This window comes from Sciurus carolinensis, chromosome 7, assembly GCF_902686445.1.
Source record: "Sciurus carolinensis chromosome 7, mSciCar1.2, whole genome shotgun sequence".
NCBI classification, from domain to species: domain Eukaryota; kingdom Metazoa; phylum Chordata; class Mammalia; order Rodentia; family Sciuridae; genus Sciurus; species Sciurus carolinensis.
Window position 1 is genome coordinate 53,847,562 of NC_062219.1, and position 20,672 is coordinate 53,868,233.

The 20,672-nt window shown below is 35.8% G+C and overlaps 1 protein-coding gene across 8 annotated transcripts in view; it reads left to right on the forward strand.

Annotated features, from left to right (window-relative positions):
• The first annotated feature begins 500 nt into the window (after nucleotides 1–500).
• The window catches only part of Ak9 (adenylate kinase 9), a 162,438-nt gene continuing 142,266 nt past the window's right edge, over nucleotides 501–20,672 (forward strand). For 3 of the 8 annotated variants that reach the window (XM_047559514.1, XM_047559515.1, XM_047559517.1), the window contains exons 1-7: nucleotides 503–901; nucleotides 9,497–9,624; nucleotides 10,889–10,952; nucleotides 12,472–12,524; nucleotides 12,623–12,719; nucleotides 16,881–16,993; nucleotides 19,919–20,107. In XM_047559514.1, coding sequence (XP_047415470.1) covers nucleotides 733–901; nucleotides 9,497–9,624; nucleotides 10,889–10,952; nucleotides 12,472–12,524; nucleotides 12,623–12,719; nucleotides 16,881–16,993; nucleotides 19,919–20,107 — 813 coding nt within the window. In that variant the 5' untranslated portion in view covers nucleotides 503–732. Of the gene's footprint in view, nucleotides 902–1,836; nucleotides 1,971–9,496; nucleotides 9,625–10,888; nucleotides 10,953–12,471; nucleotides 12,525–12,622; nucleotides 12,720–16,880; nucleotides 16,994–19,918; nucleotides 20,108–20,672 lie in introns of all 8 variants that reach the window. The other 5 variants (XM_047559519.1, XM_047559521.1, XM_047559516.1 and 2 more) reach the window with 4 other exon arrangements.

Below are 20,672 nucleotides of genomic sequence, written 5' to 3' on the forward strand. Positions count from 1 at the left end.
TGTGCAGAGATTCCCAGGAACTGCGTACTGCTAAGGAAGGAAGCTAAAGGCGCCATCTTTGGTTTGGGCAAAGGAAAAAGTGGGTGCAGGAAAAAAAGATCTCCGGAAATAGTTGAGTCTGTCTCATTTTTCTCGTCCCTTTTGAAATGGGGGATGATTTGAGATTGCGTTGCTTCTTTTGAATCCGCTTCTCCGAGTTTCAGAGAGCTACTCCCAAATTGGTCTGTTTTTTTCCCTGCCTACTTCTGCCCTTTCCTGGAAACCTTTTTCCCTGCTCCTCCGTTAGTTGCCTAATTTGTCCTTTGAGCGTGGACAAAAATACCTATTATTCAATAGTTATATGATCCACGAAAAATAATTTTAAGTCACCTAAAAGTGTAAATTTTGATGTTCGCCACCTTTTGTGCCTGAGGCTAACCATTTATACTTTCTAAAATGGGACTCTAGCCTAGTGGAAGAGCACTGGCGTTGGAGTCCGACTGTTCTAGGTTAAAATAAAGTTTCTTCCTCTTGATGTGTGTGAACATAAATAGACAATGTATGTACCCTCTCTGATAACCACCTGCCACATTTGTAAAAAAGTATATATCATAATTATGAATTCAAAAATAGGAGGAAGCTAGGGAGATAGCTCCGTTGGTAGAGTGCTTGCCTTGGAAGCATGAGGCCCAGGGTTCAATCCCCAGCACCGCAAAAATAAAAAAAGAAAAAAGAAAAAAAAAATAGATAGGAATGTCAATGCTTAGAATAACCAATCACAGTGAATTACAGCACCACCTCCTGAGGCCCCGCCCTCAAGGGGCCTCGCGCGCTGCCACCTACAGGTTTCCCTGGCAACCCCCCAACAGATCCTGGGAGCTTCAGAGGTGGTTATTCGGCCCGTGGGGTCCACTGCGGCCAGGTAAGTAGCCTTTTTCCTGGCGCCAGAGGAACCAGTTGTCCTCTTCCCGGATGCATTGTTATCATTGCCCGGAACCCCACCTCCTGCTGGGACCCGCGACCAGTTCCTTTCCTTGCAAAACTAAACTTTGAGATCTCTTTATAAGCCCACTTTTTAAAACCAGTTCTCCTGTTAACGACTGATGTATTTTTTCCACAAATACTGAACACCTCCGAGAGTATAAGATGTCTAGAGTGACTTCTAACCTAAACGAGGCAGAAGTGCTAGGTTTTCCAGGAGATGTGACCCCTCTAAACTTAAGAATCCACCGCTAGAGGATTTCTCAACTACTGAAGTGCAAATAAAACTTTTTAAATTTTTCATAGCATGGAAACATAATATAATGCGATATAAGAGGTTATGTTGTAAATTCAAAATTGAGAAATTACATTTAATTTATATATGATTAATTTTATTTCATAATTTGGTACATCTCTTATTAAGAACCAGAAAGATAACCTTGTCGATTCTGGCATTTTACATTGACTTATATCTTTTAACTGGGAAAAATACTTAGCCCTGTTCCATTTCATAATGGAAACCAACTCTTCTAAGAGTTAAATATTTGTACAATGTTTTTGTTTAGGGCAACAAATCATAAAATATCTGTAGGATTCTGCTTTTCATGTATTTGGTTCTCCAATTATTATGTTATACTTTTTTTTTTTTGGAACATGTCATGGTTTCACCTAGAAGTAGATCTGAGACAAAAGTCTGAGGCAAGCAGTTTATATGGAAATGGCCAGGAAGGGAAGGAACTTAATAAAGAGAATATTATCAAGCAATTTCTCTGTAGGATGAATTCACTAGGGAATGCTGAATTTCATATCTCAAAGCTATCCTTCTTCGGGGCAAAGGAGCTCTGGTTTTTATTGGTCAACTCCCATCTATTATTGGCTACGGGCAGAACATTGATTCCTTGGAACTTTCAGTTTGCTCTGTGCTCAGAGTGGTTCTAGCAGCTGGAGTAAGCCAGTAGACAAAGACATGTGCTGGAATTTGGAAGTCTGGTTGGCTATGTATACAAAAGGTATGTGCCAAATGCATATGGGCATTAGTATCATCTGCTACATTCTATTCCTTGAACCACTCATATCCACTCTTCACCCACATTGAGCTCACACCATCCCTTCATTGATCCTTTAATCTGGTGGCTAGTCCTAATTTCTTTCTGAAAAGGATTTACAGAAAGAAAATCAATGGAATAAGATACAGAACCCACTACTGCAATGAATGGTAAGTAAGATTATGGGTTATTCATAATCTTTTTATTCTACAACCCATCCTTACCTGTAGCCAAAACTTCTGCTGGTCTAAGTTGTTTGCCCAGTAAGACTGCCCAGCTTTCAACCTGAGGAGTATAAGGCCCTGGTTACTGTATCCTTGGCAGGTTGTGATTGCCACAGTTACCATTCACTGAATCTGAATGCATCAAGATGTGTCTCAGAGAATCCTCTGGGTTCAAGACATACAGCCCATCCCTATTATGTTGCAGCAAACATTTAACAGACAGTGCAGTAACTCCTTACAGGTTCGTGGAGCCAAAAATAACCATTTGACAGCAATAGTTTTAGGTTTAGTGAAACCTTTACTGAGTCCCCTCATAGAAACATCTCTCTTATCAACCAAAGTCAGTCCATCAGAATCTAAATTGTGAGAAAGGGAGTCACAAATTGCCCAGGTCAATCACAGAGTGATGTTGAAAGGGGCCACTTTTACTTCCAATACTTGCTTCAAAGCATATTTCTCACCTTGAAGTATACTGTCTCAATTCCCATAATCCCAAACTAGTGCCTTAGCTATACCTTTGAGAAACACATCTGACATTTTAGCAGACCAGCAGCTTCTAAGTGAGGTGGAATGTGATAGGGCTGGTGGATCCTGTGTTCACGTGCCTCTTAGCATATCTACTTTACTATAAAGAGGACCATTTGATCCAGGCAATATTACATGAGATGCCAGGATGATAAATGAGATACTCTTAGTGGTACTGGCCAAGACAGTGTTAATAGGGTAGGAAAACTCACACTAAAAGTATATTACTTGCTCCTCCCAAGGTGAAGGGGTCCTGTGTAATGAATCTGTCAATGAATGAATGTTCTGTCTCAAGGGATCATACGGTACTGAGGGCTCAACTCAGTTCCTGCTGTGAACAGGTAGAACTTTCAGCAAGAGTAATAGCTAGATCAGTCTAGTGAGGGGAGCCTTGTTGAGCCCGTGCATAGCCTTCATCACCTCCATCCCTGCCTCCCTACCTTCTTCATTTATTGAACCCACTGTGCAACACTGAAGGGATCAAGGACAAAGACTGGCAGACATCTACTAGATAATCATCTTGCCCACCTGATTATTCATGTGTCTTCTGAGGTAGATGGTTTGTGAGACACAAAGACACACATATTTTCTGTCCACTTGTATTAGCTTTTTATGCTGCCTAACAAATTACCACAAATTTAATAGCTTAAAACATCACATATTTATTATCTCAGTTTCCATGGCCAAGAGTCCTGACATAGCTCATTTGGGTCCTCTGCAATCAGGTGTTGGCTGAGCTATGCTTTCATCTGGAGACATAACTAAGGACAAATCTACTCCCACACTCATTTTTAGCAAAACCCATCTCTTTGTGGTTGTAGGACTGAGAATCCTGTTTTCTTACTGGCTGTTGGTTACTGCTCTTCACAGCTGCTGAAGGCTACTCGCTACTCCTCACCGTGTGTTCCTCTCACAACATAACAGCTTACTTCTTCCAAGCCAACAGGAAGTCTCTCCTGTCTATTAAGATGGAGCTTTAGACAACACAACCAGGGGCTAATATTTCTATCACTTTTGCTTTATTTAGAAGCAAGTCACAGATCTCACTTGAACTCAAGGGAAGGGAACTATACAAGAGTGTGACTCATTGGAGGTCACCATAAAGTGTGTCTGCCAAATCACTCTCTTAAATCCAATTACAGGTTCTTCTCCAGAACTCTTTCTCTTTTCATCTTGTTTCTTCTAGGCCCTTGATAAAGCTATTAAGTATTGTTCTCCACTGTGAGGACCTACACTTATAGCTTAAAGCTCTGTCAGGAGAATTTCCCCTAATTGCCATTTCTCAGGGCTTACTATGAGTAGGATTAAAGTCTGAAAGCATCCCATTTATAGCTTGCCCCAATTTATATTGAAATGATTCTTTCTTTTTTTTTTTTTTTTTTTTTTTTTTTTTTTCGTTTTCTGTCAGTAGTTCCTAGGGAATTCCACATGAGATATAAACTGAATGAAAGATATTAGTGCACAAGAGACAGGTGACAGGAGAACCTGGGCTGCTTATTTGTAAAACTTACCTGTGCTCTCCATTCCTGCTTGAACCTGATCCCCATGTTCCATTTTTATCATTCAACGGGTTACTGCTGCAGTCGCCCAACTTTAGGACTTGATCTGTCAGATACACCGCACTCATGATGAGGACTCCCAGTTACAGTCACTTAATAGCCGAGGACCAAGCATTATTTGCTACCATAACCTGAGGCATGCAAGAGCTGCTTTGTGAATGAGGAATAATTCTCTAATGCAAATGACAAGACTCTACCATGAAAGTCTCCTTGTGTGGCTTTTCTAAGACTCTAAAAGGTATCCTTATATACCACAGATACCTTTAGCATTGTGGGATTGGCCAGATACGTGACCTAGGAATCAAAACTTCTGGAACTACAACCTCAAACTTCTGTAGAACTCTTTCATGCAGTGGGCCCTGCTCAAAACCAATAGGTTTCCAAGTCATCCCTTAGATGGATAAAACAGTTTTACCAAGTATTTCAAGCTCTCTCCCAAAACCAAAGAGACCTAAAAATACTGTACCTCTTTTTAGAGGTTGTGTTACCTAGGTTTTCATCTCTGACAAAATACCTGCAAAAAACAAAGGGGAATTTGTTTTGGATCATGGTTCAAAGATTTCAGTCCATTTTGGCTTCCTTCATTGTTTCTGGGCCTGTGGTGAAGCAGAACATCATAGCAAAGGGTACAACAGAGAAAAACTGCTCACCTAATGGTATCCAGGAAGTAGAGAGTAAGAGAGAAGAGACTGGGAACAAGATCCAGTCCCCAAGGGCATGCACCCAAGAACTCCCTTCTCCTACAATTTCCACCACCTCCCAGGCATCCATTCAGCTATGAATTCATCAATACATTAATTTATTGATGAAGTTAGAGCCTTCATTATGCAATTACTCCCCAAATTCTCACCTCTGAAATTGTTGAACTGGGAATGAAGCTTTCAACATATGATCCTTTGAGGACATTCTACATTGAAATCATAACAGGTAAAAGGTGCAAGGTATAAATAAAACCCTTTAAAATTTCACCAAAGTAACAAGTCATTGAATCTTTGTGGGTTTATCTCTCACTTTGTGCTGCTTATGCATTTTATGAGGGAATCCAGAACACTTGTCACTTCTTGCTTGACCATGTCTCATATTGTGAACCAACAAGGCTCTTTTATACCATATTGCTACAAAGAGCAGGAGAGATAAGACTGAATGTTCATTGCTGACTGTTCTAAGTGAATGCAAAGTCCTCTCTCTTGGAGGATTGAAAAGAATGTGTGCGCTTGCCAAATCTGTAACTACATACCACACATAAGAGGCTGTATCAATCTAGTAAAGATCTCATCTGCATGACAGTTGCAATTGGTACTACCACTTGGTTAAATTTACAATAGTCTACTCCCATTTGTTGTATTATATCTGGCTTTTGCCAAAGCCAGACAGGAATTAAAAAGATCAACATATCTTTTAAATTGTTTTGTATAGCACTATTGAAAGTCGTTTACTATTGGTCATTTTGCCCAAGGTGCACAAAGCAGGTATGCAGTTTGATGAGCTTTTATTAAATTTCCTCTGACCTCAATAAAAGGAGTGTCCTCTGGCCACTTTCTCCACATCCTCTCCAGCATTTTTTATTGTTTGTATCTTGATGACTGCTCTTCTAACTGAGGTGAGATGAAATCTCAGTGTAGTTTTGATTTGCATTTCCCTAATTACTAATGATGTTGTACATTTTGTCATCTATCAGTTGACTATTTGTGTTTATTCTTTTGAGAAGTGTTTAATTCATTTGCCCATTTCTGAATTGGATTATTTGATTTTTTGGTGTTAAGTTTGTTTAGTTCTTTATATGTTCTAGATATTAATCCTCTGTCAGAAGAGTAGCTAGCAAAAATTTTCTCCCATTCTGTAAGTTCTCTCTTCACATTCCTAATTGTTTCCTTTGCTGTGCAGAAGTTTTTAAATTTGATGCCATCTCATTTCTTAACTCTTGGCATTTTTCTTGAACTTTAGGGGTCCTACTGAAGATGCTTTTTCCTGTGCCTATAAGCTGGAGTGTTGACCCTATGTTTTCTTCTAGTTTCTGTTCTAATTCCTAGGTCTTCGATTCATTTTGAGTTGACTTTTGTGCAGGGTGAGAAATAAGAGTCTAGTTTCATTATTCTACATATGGATAACCACACGTAAAAAGCCTGTCTTTTCTTTGATGTATGTTTTTGGCACCTTTGCCAAGTCTCAGATGACTGTAGATGTGTGGGTCTGTCTCTGTGTCTTCTATTCTGTACCATTGGTCTATGTGACTGTTTCTATAACAGTACCATGCAGTTTTTGTTACTATAGCTCTGCAGTATAAGGTGAAGTCAGGTATTGTGATGACTCCAACATTGCTTTTTTGTCTAAGAATTGCTTTGGCTATTCCAGGTCTTTTATTCTTTTAAATGAATATTAGGACTATTTTTTCTAGTTCTGTGAAAATGTCATTGACATTTTGATGGGAATTGTATTGAATCTGTATATTGCTTTTGGTTGTATGAACATTTTAAAAATATTAATTCTGTCTATCCATGAACATGGGATGTCTTTCCATCTTCTGAGTTCTTTGATTTCCTTCTTCATTGTTCTATAGTTTTCATTGTAGAGGTCTTTCACTCCTTGATTAGATTTATTCCTAGAGTTTTTTTTTTTTCTTTTTTTAAGGCTATTGTGAATGGACTTGTTTTCCTGATTTCTTTCTCAGCAGATTCATATTCATTCATTCATTTATTGGTATATAGGAAAGTTATTGATTTTTGTATGTTGATTTTGTAACCTGCTACTTTGCCAAATATGTTTGTCATATAGTAGTTGCATGTTTAGATTTTTAAGAAACTGCTGAGCTATTTTCCTGAGCAACTATATCATTTTACTTTCACACCAATATCTGGTGTTGTCACCAGTTCTTATTTTAGCCATTCTGATAGGTGTGTAGTGATAGCTCAATGTGGTTTTAATTTTCATTTTACTAATATTAAAGATTTTTTATATGTTTTTATGTGTTTAGTTTCCATCTGTATATCTTCTTTGATGATGTATCTTTTTAAATTTTTTGCCTATTTTCTAAGTGGATCATTGTTGTTGAGCTTTGGGGATTCTCTGTGTATGACTGAGTTTCCTAAATTCATCCTTCATCCACCAGTTTGAATGCCTCCCTTATTACATTTTAAATGTGTGTAAATTTGGTAGGTCTGGGACAACTTCATGCAAGGCCCTTCTCTTTCTGTCTTACATTTATACACATATATACACACACACACATACACACACACACACACACACACACACAGAGTGAGATCACAATAATAATTTAATTTTATATATTAATTTGGAAATGATTAACATCTGTACAAAGTAAATCTTTCCATCCAGAAGTAGTTCATGATTCCTCATTTATTTGGATCTTCTTTAGTATCCACCACCAAAATTTTATAGATAGTGTACATTTCTAACTAAATTTATTCATGCCCTTTTTATAGGTTTTGTGGAATTGTGAGGTGTTTGTTGTTATTGCTGGTATAAAAGAATTTTTTTGTTATTTAAAAATTTTTTTCACTAATTTTAATTAAATATTGTGTTTAATAGTCCTAACAAATAATAGTATCATTCTTTTGTTCATATTTTCTAATTTCCAATTTAAATTTTTCTTTGATATAGAATGTTTAGAAGCATGTTATTGTTTTTTTTTTTCTTTTTAATTTTCAAAAATAAAAGGAAGAGACAGTATGTTGGGGAGGATCAAATATCACAAAGATACAGGAAAGATCAGTGGAGTAGAATAAGGAGATTGAGAGGGAGGGAGGAGGAACAGGAAAGGGAAGGAAATATGAATTTAACAAAATCATATTATATGCATATATGAATACACCATGGGAAATTTCACCTATAGGTTTTGTATATGCAGAAAGTACTAATTAAAAATAAATAAATAAATGAATGAAAGGAAGATCAGTAGAGCAGAGAAAGGAGAATAGGGGGATGGAGTGGAGAAAGGAAAGTTGGGAGAATAGGGATTGAAATCAAATTCCACACATGCATGATTTTGTCAAAATGAACTCAAGTACTATATATAACTATAATGCTCTAATAAAAAATTGAAAATTTTAAAAATTAGAAACTTTTAAAAATATTTTTAATTATTTTTACATTACTTCATTTGGGTCAAGAAATATGCCCTATGTTATATTTACTATTTACGTGATAGAAATATTCTGAGTATATGTAAATATTTTGAGTATAAATACATGGTCAATAGGTGTTTGAAAATAAGACATGTTCTTTGCACAAAAACAAAACTATTGACCAAATTTATTTCTGAGTCAATTCAGCATGTATTGAAAACTTAGTTCTTAGTTGGCTACTGCACCACACACCTGTAATTCCAGAGGCTCAGGAAGCTGAGACAAGAGGATCCAGAGTTCAAAGCCAACCTCAGCAACTTATCAAGGCCCTAAGCAACTCAAAGAGACCCTGCCTCTAAATAAAATACAAAAAAGAGTTGGGATATGGCTCAGTGGGTAAGCGCCCCTGAGTTCAATCCCTGGTACCAAAAAAGAAAACTTAGTTCTTATAGATATAATTTTTTAAATTGGTGTTCTGTGCTTAGAAATCCACTTGACAACTAGCTTAAGATAGCTAAAGTTTTTTTAAATAATTTTAAAATAAAGATATGTTATCATACACATTATATGTTCTCATAAACATTGTATTACAAAGTGAAAAAACAAAAACTACATTACTTTTGGAAAATTTCTATGTGTGTAATCACCCAAGGTCTCCTAAAATATGAAAAAAAATGAATCTAATCAATGTAGCCAGTTTTACTTTTTATATTTCTAGTAAAATTTATATACACATTTGTACATGTGTGTGTATAACATTGAACTTTAATTTGATCTTTAATGTAATACACACATTACAGCAGATATATGTGTCTTCATACATATTTATATATATTTTTCCTTAATTTAATCCTTGGGAAACACTTGTCTGAACTCTCTTTTATGCAGCTTATAGTTAGATTTTGTTTCTTTCTTAAAGGCCTTATTATTGTTTTAATAGTTAAATTTAATTTATTTGCAGTTACTGAAAAAATTCATGTATTTAGTAGTATAGAATGGCTTCCTGGACAAGCAAATTCTGGATATTCCAGTTCTCCCTAGGTTACCTGCTCCAATTAAATTGGGCGCTTCAACAATTCTACTTTTTCTTATTGTAGGACTTTGTATTATGATTTCTCAAAAGAAGACAGAAGAGCATCCTTTTGCAGATATATTTAGTGAAGATGAAACAGAAAAAAAATTTTTGTTGTCCAAACCTGTTTGCTTCATTATATTTGGGAAACCAGTAAGTTCTCTCTTCTAATTTATTATTTAGTATAATTTTTTTTTAGTTTTAAAACCACAATCTTATAAGTTACCTCAGAATGGAAACCACATAGTTTGCTAATTTGTTGATTGTCTGATAGATTTTCATTGTATCACTTAAATTCCTATATACTATTGGTAAATTCAAAACTTTCTCTCCTTATACACTATAATTGAAAAGGAACCTAGATCATATTTATGTTCATTTTATATTATGAGGAAATTAACTTGTCAAAACAGTGCACCATGATAACCTAGTAGTATGTCATCTCAAGTTGTACTTGATTTGCATAAGACTTTCTTAATTTGTTACAAGGTTCTCTGATTATGCCTTGATAAGACACTATCAAGCCATCCTGGGAGGTTCTCCTATTAATACCAAAGACACTGAGAGCAACGTGCCTCAGTGCCTCAGCCTTTACCTACAGTGTTTTGGAGGACTTCTATGTTATCTTGCCACAAACAGAAGAAACCAAAAGTGGCTCTTATGAAATTGTTCACCTTTCTAAGTAATTCTAGTGAGTACCTCTAGGTAAGAGCTATTACCCATCAGTGAGCTAGTTGACAGTTATGTTAGAGATCTAAGCAGGTTAACTGAAAAACCTTTTCAGGACAGCAAGAGATTAAGGGCTAGAGCCCATTTTTAACTTAGTTTTGTGGGGACCCTGTGACCAATACCAAGAAACGTTTCCAACAACTTTCATTATTTTTCTAAAAACATAATACACGTTTCAAAGTCAACACTGACAGCAACCAGATGCAAATTTTACTGTGCAAAAGTGACCTTTTACCTGTAATACGTGATGTTTCCAAAAATGTCAGTTAAAAAGGGTTTCTTTTCTCTTAAAAATTACTAAGTGGAAATTTTTTAAGACATTCATTTTCCTTTAGGAAGAAAATAAAATAATGAATCTCAATATACTCATAATGATTTATAATCATAATTACAGAACTTGACAAAGGAGTGCAACACCACCATGGTATAGCTTCTTAATTTCAGGATTATTTTCATAATTTAAAAAAGTATTTAAAAGTATTTAAATCATTTTAGGAGAAGTGGCATCTGCAAAAATTAGCAGAGAAAAATGAAGTTATAAGTAATATAGTATATAAAATATACTCTTCATTTTTGTGGGAAAAACTTGAAGTAATAATAACCATCAATAGAATATTTAAAAACTGATATTTTGTTTCACTGTCAAATGATATTGTATTGAGTTTTAAACAACATTTCTCTTTTTAAGGGTGCTGGGAAGACAACATTAGCTCATCAAATAGCACAGATGTGGAAATGTGTTCGTATTGAAGGTAATTTTGTCTTTTTCCCCCAATATTTTATTTTGAAAACTTTCAAATGTACATAAGATGGAAAGAATTGTGCAAAGAACACCCATATACCTGTCTACCCACCATTTATATTCCACAGTTAACATCTTGCCATATTTGCTTTATTGGATATCTGTCTATCTTCAACCCAGGAAGCACTAGCTTTATAATAGATCAACCCAATCATGTTTTGACCTAATAGTACTAGTTTTGTTTATATAATTTAGGAGGGGGTGGAATGTCCTTGACTCCATTCTTACTGCCTTCAATTCTCTAATTCCATAATTTAGAGCTATTTGTGATATGTGCATTTTTAGTGTCGTCTTATGAAAGAAGAGAAGGGAAGGAGCTCTCAAAGCTTTTCTTGGAAGCACTCTCCAGAACTTAACTTCAATGATATATTTTATTTTTATGTATAAAATTCCTTACATTTTTTACAATACATAACACAATAGGTTGATATACCCACACATACACACACACATCCACATTCATTCTTTTACTCAATGAAACTATTTATGTTCTATTAGAAAAATAAGGAAAAGAATGAACAGGAAACTTATAAGAGTAGAAATAGGCAATATAAGAAAAAAGTTTGACCTTACTCTTATTCAAAGAAATATTAATTAAAACACTGATCCATATTTACATATCATATTGTCAGTGAATCTTTAAAATTACTACAGTCATAATTGGCAAAGGTGCTATGGAATGGACATTCCATATGCTCTTAGTAAAATTGAGATCTGGTATAATTTTTTTCAGGAATAATTTGGTAATGCATAACAGAGAAAGAGAGAGAGACCTTTGATCTTTTCTCCTGTTTTTTGATCAAAACATTTATTTCTGAGGCTGGGGGGATAGCTCAGCAGCACAGTATTTCCCTAGAACATGTGAGTTCCGAGGTTTGATCCCAGCCTCCCACTCCCCCCAAAAAATTTTGAAGAAGACCAAACATTCCATAGACTATCAGCAACTTCTGACACAATTAAGCTCCTGAGTGTCCCCTCAGTCTCACTTCTCACTTTGATATTTCTTGATGCATACTTCCCTTTTATACAATCAGTGTGCCAAAAATTATTGAGTTCTGGATATAACTGTATGGTTACAAAAGAATCTGGGCTAATAACTCAAGTGTATACTTTTGTATGATACATTATAATGCACAAATCACTGTCATATACACTACCTCATTTCATCCTCACATTATCTTCTGTACAACACAGGGCACATGTATCCAAGGTACAGAGATGTTTAGGAAGTTAGCTCCCCAAGACTCTTTAGCAAGCAAAGGAGATAAATAAGTTCTCTAGAGAATACATTCTGCTGCCTCTACTTTGGTTGGGCTTACATAACACAATGTGCTCAAATATGCTTTGTGAATTCTAAAATGATATGTAAATGTTAATCTTTGATACCAGTTAGAAGATACTCAAATGTGTTTCTTATTTTGGCAATCCTAATAACCAACTTGTGCTAATATTTTGAATTCACATTTTAGCTTTACCTCTTTTGGAAGAAATGATTGCTGCTGAAACTGAATTAGGAGCTATGGTAAACAAAATTAAATTTCCAAAGTTATTGTGATTACTACAAAAAACTCTGCATCACAGACATATACAGTAGTGTTCTGTATCTGTGCTTGTTCTTAGCTGCAGTCAATGCTGCTCAGTGGTAACAGCATTCCAGATGAACTTGTCACAAAGCTAATGTTGGAGAAGCTCAACTCCTTAGAAGTCTCTCACTTTGGTATGTTGAGTTACAAATAATTTCTGGGATTGCTCTTTCTTTTGTCTTAGCACAGAAAACTTGGCGTCTGTCTTCCTTTGAGAAACTCAGGGTTTTATTTGCTTATTTGTCTTTATTCCTCAGATTCTACATTTGTAAAAATAATAACAATAATAGTACATTTATTATTATGATTATTATTTATTTCATAATTATTATTCATTATTATTATTATGACCAATCTTATTTAGTATTGTGTAATCCAACAAAAGCATCAAAAAATGTGCTGTAGTCAGTCTTACAATGCCTCTAGCCTCTGCTTCCTGCTTCTCTGTTTACCCTGAGTATTATCCCTATGTCCTGTTGTTCATGGTTGGGTTTCTCTGCATTAGTCCACACTTGCAAAGGAAGAATGGGAACTGGAATGGCACCAGCTTGCCCTTTGGCTCCAGGTTGGAACTTCATCCCATCTGCTCTGATTGTGAAACAGAGATGTCTCCCTCTACTCAATGCATGCTAATTTCTCATGGCAAAGACCACTGAAGTTTAGGGATTATGTTTAGAATGATTAAAAGAGAAAACTCTAAGAAATTTGGAAAAGAAGAAGAAGAAAGATGAGCTTAGGAAAAAATAATCCACCTGAAATATATTTATTGAATGAAAGAAGGAAAATTTATTCTATTTCAGGAGGAAAAGTCCTAAACAACATCCAGGCAAAGCTCTAATGGCAGGACAGACTGTGAATATAAAACAGAAAGCTTTCAGTAAGTTAAGAGTGGACATTAAGCTATTAAGAATACAGAGATAAAAATAAAGCACTGTAAAGTAAAAACCACAACTGCCAAAGCAAATCAATAATGGAAACAGCAAATGCAGCCTTGTCAAAACAAACTACAAATCTATGGTCTATGTGTACAGACAGAAAGAGTTCTCTCTCCATATCAAATATATGAATGTGTACATGTGTAGATCCTTAGAGTTTTCTCTTTTAATTATGTCACCCTGCTTTCACAAGACAACTCTTATCTAATCTTGTTGCATCTATAGCTGTCTACTCCTTTCTCCCAACCCATTTTTATTTTGAAGCTAATCCATATTACTTCAGTTCATTTGTAAATTTTTCAGTATGTAACTCTTAGAGATAAGGACCCTTAAACTTGTTATAACTTAACCATCATCACACCTAAAAAAAATTAATAATAATTCCCAGACACCATCAACTAACCAGTCTGGTCAAATTTCACTAATTACCGTGTAGATTTTTTTAGGGTGTTTGTGGCAGAGGTAGGAGGGAGCAAGATCCAGCCAGATTTCACGTATTGCAATTGTTTAATTGATTGATATGTCTCAAATCTCTTTTAATCTTTAAGGTTTTCCTTACCTCTTTCTATCTTTTCGTGTTTCCTTTGTTGAAGAAACTAGTTATTTGCTTTGTAGAGTTTTCCATACTCTGGGTTTGTCTGATTGCATCACCTGGTATCATTTAATGTATTCCTGTGTCTTAGGAGCTGGCAGAGTAAAAATGGTTTAAATGATTTCTTCAGTTTGAGGGCCACACTCTTGCCATTTGCTTTCAAGGCCATATTCTAGGCAGGCACAACTGGCTCATTTAAAGACTGCAGTGAAGACAGGACCCAGAACCTTTCTGCTCAGTTTCCTCTCACCCTGTCACATTCCCAAAGAAATTGCTTTGGAACCTTAGCACTCTGCTAAACTTAGCTTGAAAGTTTCCTTAAATTCCCATCAAAGATTCTCATTCTGGTGTTTGGTCTTAACCAGTAGCCTGGGAGAAAATAGTTGTGAAATTAGAAGTAAAGGGATTTTAAAACAGGTATATTGACTTGAGTCAGGGGATAGGCAAGGCTAGAAATAGATGAATCCAAAATCCCTAGAGAGATGTGTGGTTCCAGGGACACCGTACAGTGTAGTATTGCCAAATTCAATCTTAATTTTTTTCTGTACCAGAGCCCTTCTATACTTGGAGCTTCCATCACTACAAAAAGCTACACAATCTATAATCTTTTCATTACCAATCCATCATACTGTGTTGGCTGTCAACCAAAATCAGCTTCTTAGAATAACTTCCTCATCCAAGAGAAATTTTTTTAAAAAGTAGAGTCTGTGCCTGAGCATTCAGAAAAGCTCCTCTCTGTTGCTTGCTTCTATATTCTGGAAAAATTCATTTTCCCCAGTGAATGATGGTCAGCCCTAGTCTAGACACTCCCTGCTCCATGTATAACAATGTATATGGTCTTGCAAGTTATTGGGCCACCCATTTCATGTTGACCTGAGGTCTAGTGAATAGCAGGTCTGACTGGACACAAAGCTACCTGATATCTGTGCATCTCTCATCACTTCAATCTGAAAGCAGTAGCCTGCCACCATCAGTTTTATGGAAACAGGAAATGCCTCCTGCCTTCCACTGTGCCAAGAAATGGGGGCAGAGTAAAAGTGTGGGCCTGGACCCGCTGTTTTCACCTGAGCAGTGGTCTGGACAGTGTTTCAGCTTTCTCTGTTGGTTGGGTCGATATAGGCCAGCCAGTACCTACAAAGTGCCTACTCTGCCTGTGCTAGTACATACAGAGCTTCCCAGCAAGTCGTGGCATGGAGTCCACCATTCCTCCATCTTCAGCATGGAAGGGCAAGGCTTTGGTAAATGGTCTCAAGGAGGTGTTGGGCACTGATGGGGTGAGTTCTTCATCTGTGTTTCCATCCTCACACATGTCTCTGGGATTGGAGAAACTGACAGTAGGCTTGTCGGCTCTGGTTGTTTACTAAACAATATCCCCCTAAGATTCTCCTAGAATTGGTTCTAGAGGATTAAGAGATCCCACTCTACATCTGCAATGGTGAATCAATCTCAAAGCCCATAACCGTCTCTCCCACACCTCCTTCCATAACCATATTGCTTACAAGAAAGTACATGAAGAAAATTCAGCATCACTTAGCTATGTAGCTAGAAAAAGGAAGAGTGTTTTAACTGACTTTGAAATAACGATGAGTATTCTTAATCCTACATTAAAACTCAACAACTGGAAGGATTTTTAAAGGTCAGTTGTATCATCTGAAACTCTTATCAGTGAACTTTTCGAACTCTGGTACATTAAAATCCATTGGTTTGCATTGTACTTGTTCTGAATCTCTTTCTTATCTATGATTTTGTAGCACTGTGCATTGGTCATTTTGAAAATTCTTGTTCACTGAATTATGCAGATCTTCAAAATATTAACATGATTCATTATACAACATCGAAAATCACATTTATTAATATCACCACCACTCTTATCAGAAAGAGCTATAAGAATTAAAAAGCTGTTAAGTTTATGGCAGTGGAAACAAGTTTTCCAAAATTCAAATTTTCACTTCAATTTTATACTTGGCAACAAACACTATCAGTTGTTGTCCTTGAAGTAATAGACATACTTCATTTACTTTTTAAAATTATTTTTGCCAAATATCCAAGGCTCAAACATAATTTGTCAGTTGTTCTTCCAAGAAAAAATATTCATAAAAATAGCAAAAACATAGGTTGAAGTTCATAAATTCCCTTTGAAGGAATTGAGACTTTATTATTAAAAGTTTCTTGAATGAAGAAGTGACATAATTAAAGAAATATATTAAGAAAATTAATGCAGAGGGGGTAAGCAGGGTGAATGTCATTGAGATTTAGGCTTCTAGGTGGGAGTACAAGCCAATAGATGTGCTAAGCCAAAATATATTCTATTCTGTTCTTTAAATCGGATAGTGGGTACATAGGTATTCTGTTACTTTCTATAAATTATATACATATATTATGAAATATTTAAGAAGGAAAATAATATGTCATGAAACTCTCATAATATGCCTTTACTATTCATCATTTGATCTTTCCTAACATGAGTTAAGAGAATTACTAGCATGGAATTTCCCTCCCTAGGCATCTCATCTATCTGAATAAATTGACTTGGAATTTTTAAAGATGTCACTTCCTAGCCCAATGATTTTTTTTATTATCAGAAAACCCTCATTCATAGTTATACTTCATATGGCAATAACCTTAACTGTTCCTTTAAAATTTTCAACAGATAACTTTATGACCTGTATTATATTAATCAGTAACTAGATGATATTTTATAAAGTAATAATAATAAATCCATACTCTGACATATGAATATTATAAATTTTTAAAATTTTATTTTATAGGTTATATTGTCACTGAACTACCATCCCTTTCAGAGGATGCCATGACAACTTTGCAGCAAGTAGAGTTAATTAAAAATCTAAAATTGAAGCCTGATGTTATAATCAATATTAAGGTAAGAGTATTAGTTGGTTTTTGTAGTACATAAAACCTTTCTTTTTTGATAGTACTTAAATTCAAAGAAAGTTTTCAAAATGTACACATCAATCCCAGGCTGAATTTCCCACACTGGGGTGCTTTTGTTCCTTCAACTCCAACCACATGAACCACTTCCTTCACCTTTCCCCAGGCTTAATAGACACCCTTTGAGTCAGTTCAGGCATAATCTCTTCAGAGTATTCCCTGACAACCACCCCTTCCCTACCTCCTGCTTCCCTCTTGTTCTTCTCTGCCACCCATACATACCTTACTTAGCACAGGAGACTTAAATGCTCCTCTGATGACCATTCATGTACTTCCACCTCGCTGTAATTGTTCATTTCTTCCTAGACTATGTTTTACTCTTGTAAACATCAATTAGCATACTATGTGCTACCTAATGTCTCCTAATAAGTTTACTATTTAAATAAGATGTAACAACAGACAAATGACTTGAGTCCTTTCCCTGTTTCTCTTTTATTAACTATTGGAACTTGGTAGATCACATGTAGAAGTCTCAATTTTCTGTTCACAAAGATGACGATAGTTGCCTCATGGGGTCATGATAGGAATTCACTGAGGTGCTGTCTATTTGTTTATGTGAAAATGAAGGACAAGCTTTTGTATTCAGACCCTGCCTGGTTCCCCAAATGGTTTATGACAGCTGAAAATAAATAAGATGGTTGTCAACTCAGATGTTGGGACCCTGAGGAAGGCCAGGGTCAGTTGTAAGAGAAAGAGGACCTTGCAGTGGAGTGTGGTGTAAGCACAGTCCCAGCCCCAGCTCATGGCCAGGGGCCCAACTCCTGAGCAGACTTGAGAATGTCACACATGTGAACATGTGCATAATGGAGAGAGGAGATCTCAGCTAAATAAAATCAAATATAAAGTCAAAACGAAGGAAAACACAGATTACATAGGAAATTAAAACATTGTAGAAAGAGAGCACAAAGATACACAGGACAGAAAGCCCCAAATGCTTACTAAATTTGAATAATTAATCTGATTCCAAGTTTGATGAACTGAAGTAAAAGGGGAAATGTGACCAGTTATAAAATATTGCTTGTAAAAAGATAAACCATTTCTCAGGAAAGACAAAACTTCTGTTGAAAATGAGAGAAATGTTTTACTTAGATCCTAACATGAGACTGAATGAAGTCCTTAACCCATTCCTGTTATAAGTGGCATACTGAATGTCTCATGAAGTTTCCACAGAGAAACCAGATTGTAATTAGACAGCCTTAGGGAGACACAACTCAGCACAACACACACTTCTCTGACCATTTGGTTGGGAATAAGTCTGAAATTTCTAGAACAAGTTCTTAGCCTGGGTTCCACAAACTCTAAGCATTCAGGAGCCTCCTGAAATTACATGCAAAATTGTTTGTGTATGTGTATTTTCCTAAAGCAAAAGTCTATGGCTTTTATCATATTCTAAAGGGGTCTGTGCTACAGAAAATGGTGAAGATATAGTCATCTACCAGAGCAGGAGTTCTCAGAACCAGCAGCAGCAATACCCAGAAGCTTGTTGGAAATGCAAGTTCTCAGGCCTCATCCCAGAACTAAGAACCAGAAACTGACGGGGTAGCTCCCAGCTATCAGTGTTGCAGGGCCCTCTAGGTGACTGATGCCTGCTAAAGTTTGAGGACCCCTGCTCTGGGGCACATCGTTTAGCCTCCCCTTCTCATTAGTCACCTCCTCCAAATGAAAACAGAAGATAGCTGAAGGTGACAGTCTTTGTCAAGAACCCAGAATGTGAAGACCCTGAGTCATAAATTCACAAGTTTTTCAAATGATCCAAATGGGTTGGAGTCCTTTTAGTGAAAAATTAGGACTCCCAAATAAAAGTCTTGCATAAATAAGTACACATCCCATCTCCACATGGAGGGGGCATGAATGAATCAGAAAATGAGCAAGGAAGGTTCCACAGTTCCTTGCTTCCTTTGTTTCTCAAAGTGTGGTCAGCCTCAGAATCACTGAGGATGCTTTTTTAAAGTACCTAAGACTCACTCAAATCTTAATAAATTACAAGAGAGAGCAGATGTATCTATTCAGCAAACTCTCCTATTTGCATGAGAATCTGCTGTACATATCATCCAGATAATTTTATCCTATAAATCATCCAGAGCAGAATTTACAGCTCCCAATCCACATTATTTTAATAAAGCACCCAAAGCTTGGACTCTAAGAATCAGAAGGCTTCTGTGTGACATTGTGATCTGAGAACAGTCTCTTAACCTGTCTGTATTTCTCTGATCTGTAAAATGGCTTTAATCATAATATTCAATTACTTATTTTAAAGGGTTAGTTTGAAAATTGATTTGAATTGCATACTTGAAAGCACTTTAAAACAAGAAAATTACTTATAGACTTGGTTTTGGCTTTTTTTTTACTACAAGAACTATTTTCTCATTTTCAAAATTTAAAGGTTAAACTAAAATAGACATTCTTTCAGGTCCCATTTGTGACTGGCATTTTATGAACTACTTTGACCATAAAGCTGTAAATGATAGTAAATACTAAAATATGTAAATATGCAAATACTAAAATATACAAATAAAATATATGCATATTCCATTTTCCTCCAATACCAGCCTTTTCAAACAAATTTGATAGAATCCTGTGAAACTTTACAGACTAAACTGATTTTATATTCTATTTCTCTACTCTTTCTCCTGTTGTTCTAACCCTCTTTCTTTAACCTAAAACTTCTGATACTTTCTCACACATATGAATTTCAGACAAAAATGTTGGCATTGCCTGGAAGTTGTATTTTGTGGTCACAATATTGCATTTGTCAGGTTTTTAAAATATTTTTATCTTTATGTATTGAATAATATATGAATAGATATTAAAAGCATATTCACAATATTTTATGTTACTTAATAACATTGTTCCTTAGTGCCCTGACTATGATTTATGCCAAAGAATTTCTGGGCAAAGACAGCACTGTAGTACAGGGTATGTATACACTAGAGATCAGTGGGATCCTGAAGTCATCGGAAGTCGTAGGAGAAAGAAAAAAGACACTCATAAATATGGAAAAACTGAAGAGGAAGGAGAAGAGGAAGAGGAACAAGAAGAGGAAGAGGTAATATCACACTAGGTCATTACCATATACTGTATTGTAAATTCTGCTATAAATACATGATAGTTTAGATAATAGAAAACAGCAGATACTAGAGAAAATTGTATTTTTATTGAGTCTGGAGGACATAAACAAAAATATCTCCTATCAAGCATTATCCAGCTAGAATAAGGAGTTAGAACAATAAAAGACAAAATGTGATATGGGGAACAAAGTAAACCATGTGTAACTCAATTTTTGAAATGAACACAACACTGATTCCAAACTCTGACAGAGTACACGAAAAGAAATCTATAGCCTAATTGCACATATATGTGTTGTTAAAATAATCTTAAATACTAGCAAACATTATGCAGTAAAGCATGGGAAAAAAACTTTAACAATGACTTAAAGAGGAAAATTTGATAGTAAGAAATCTGTTAATAGGTGATGAACTGTGGTCCACCAGGTTGGGATGGGCCATAGTCTGCCAATCCATGTTGTAGTGAATTGTGCCTGCGATTGACAATTTCTGTTATGGCCTAGACTCTGTGAAGTCAAAAGTTAACCTATAGCTGGATAAATTGCA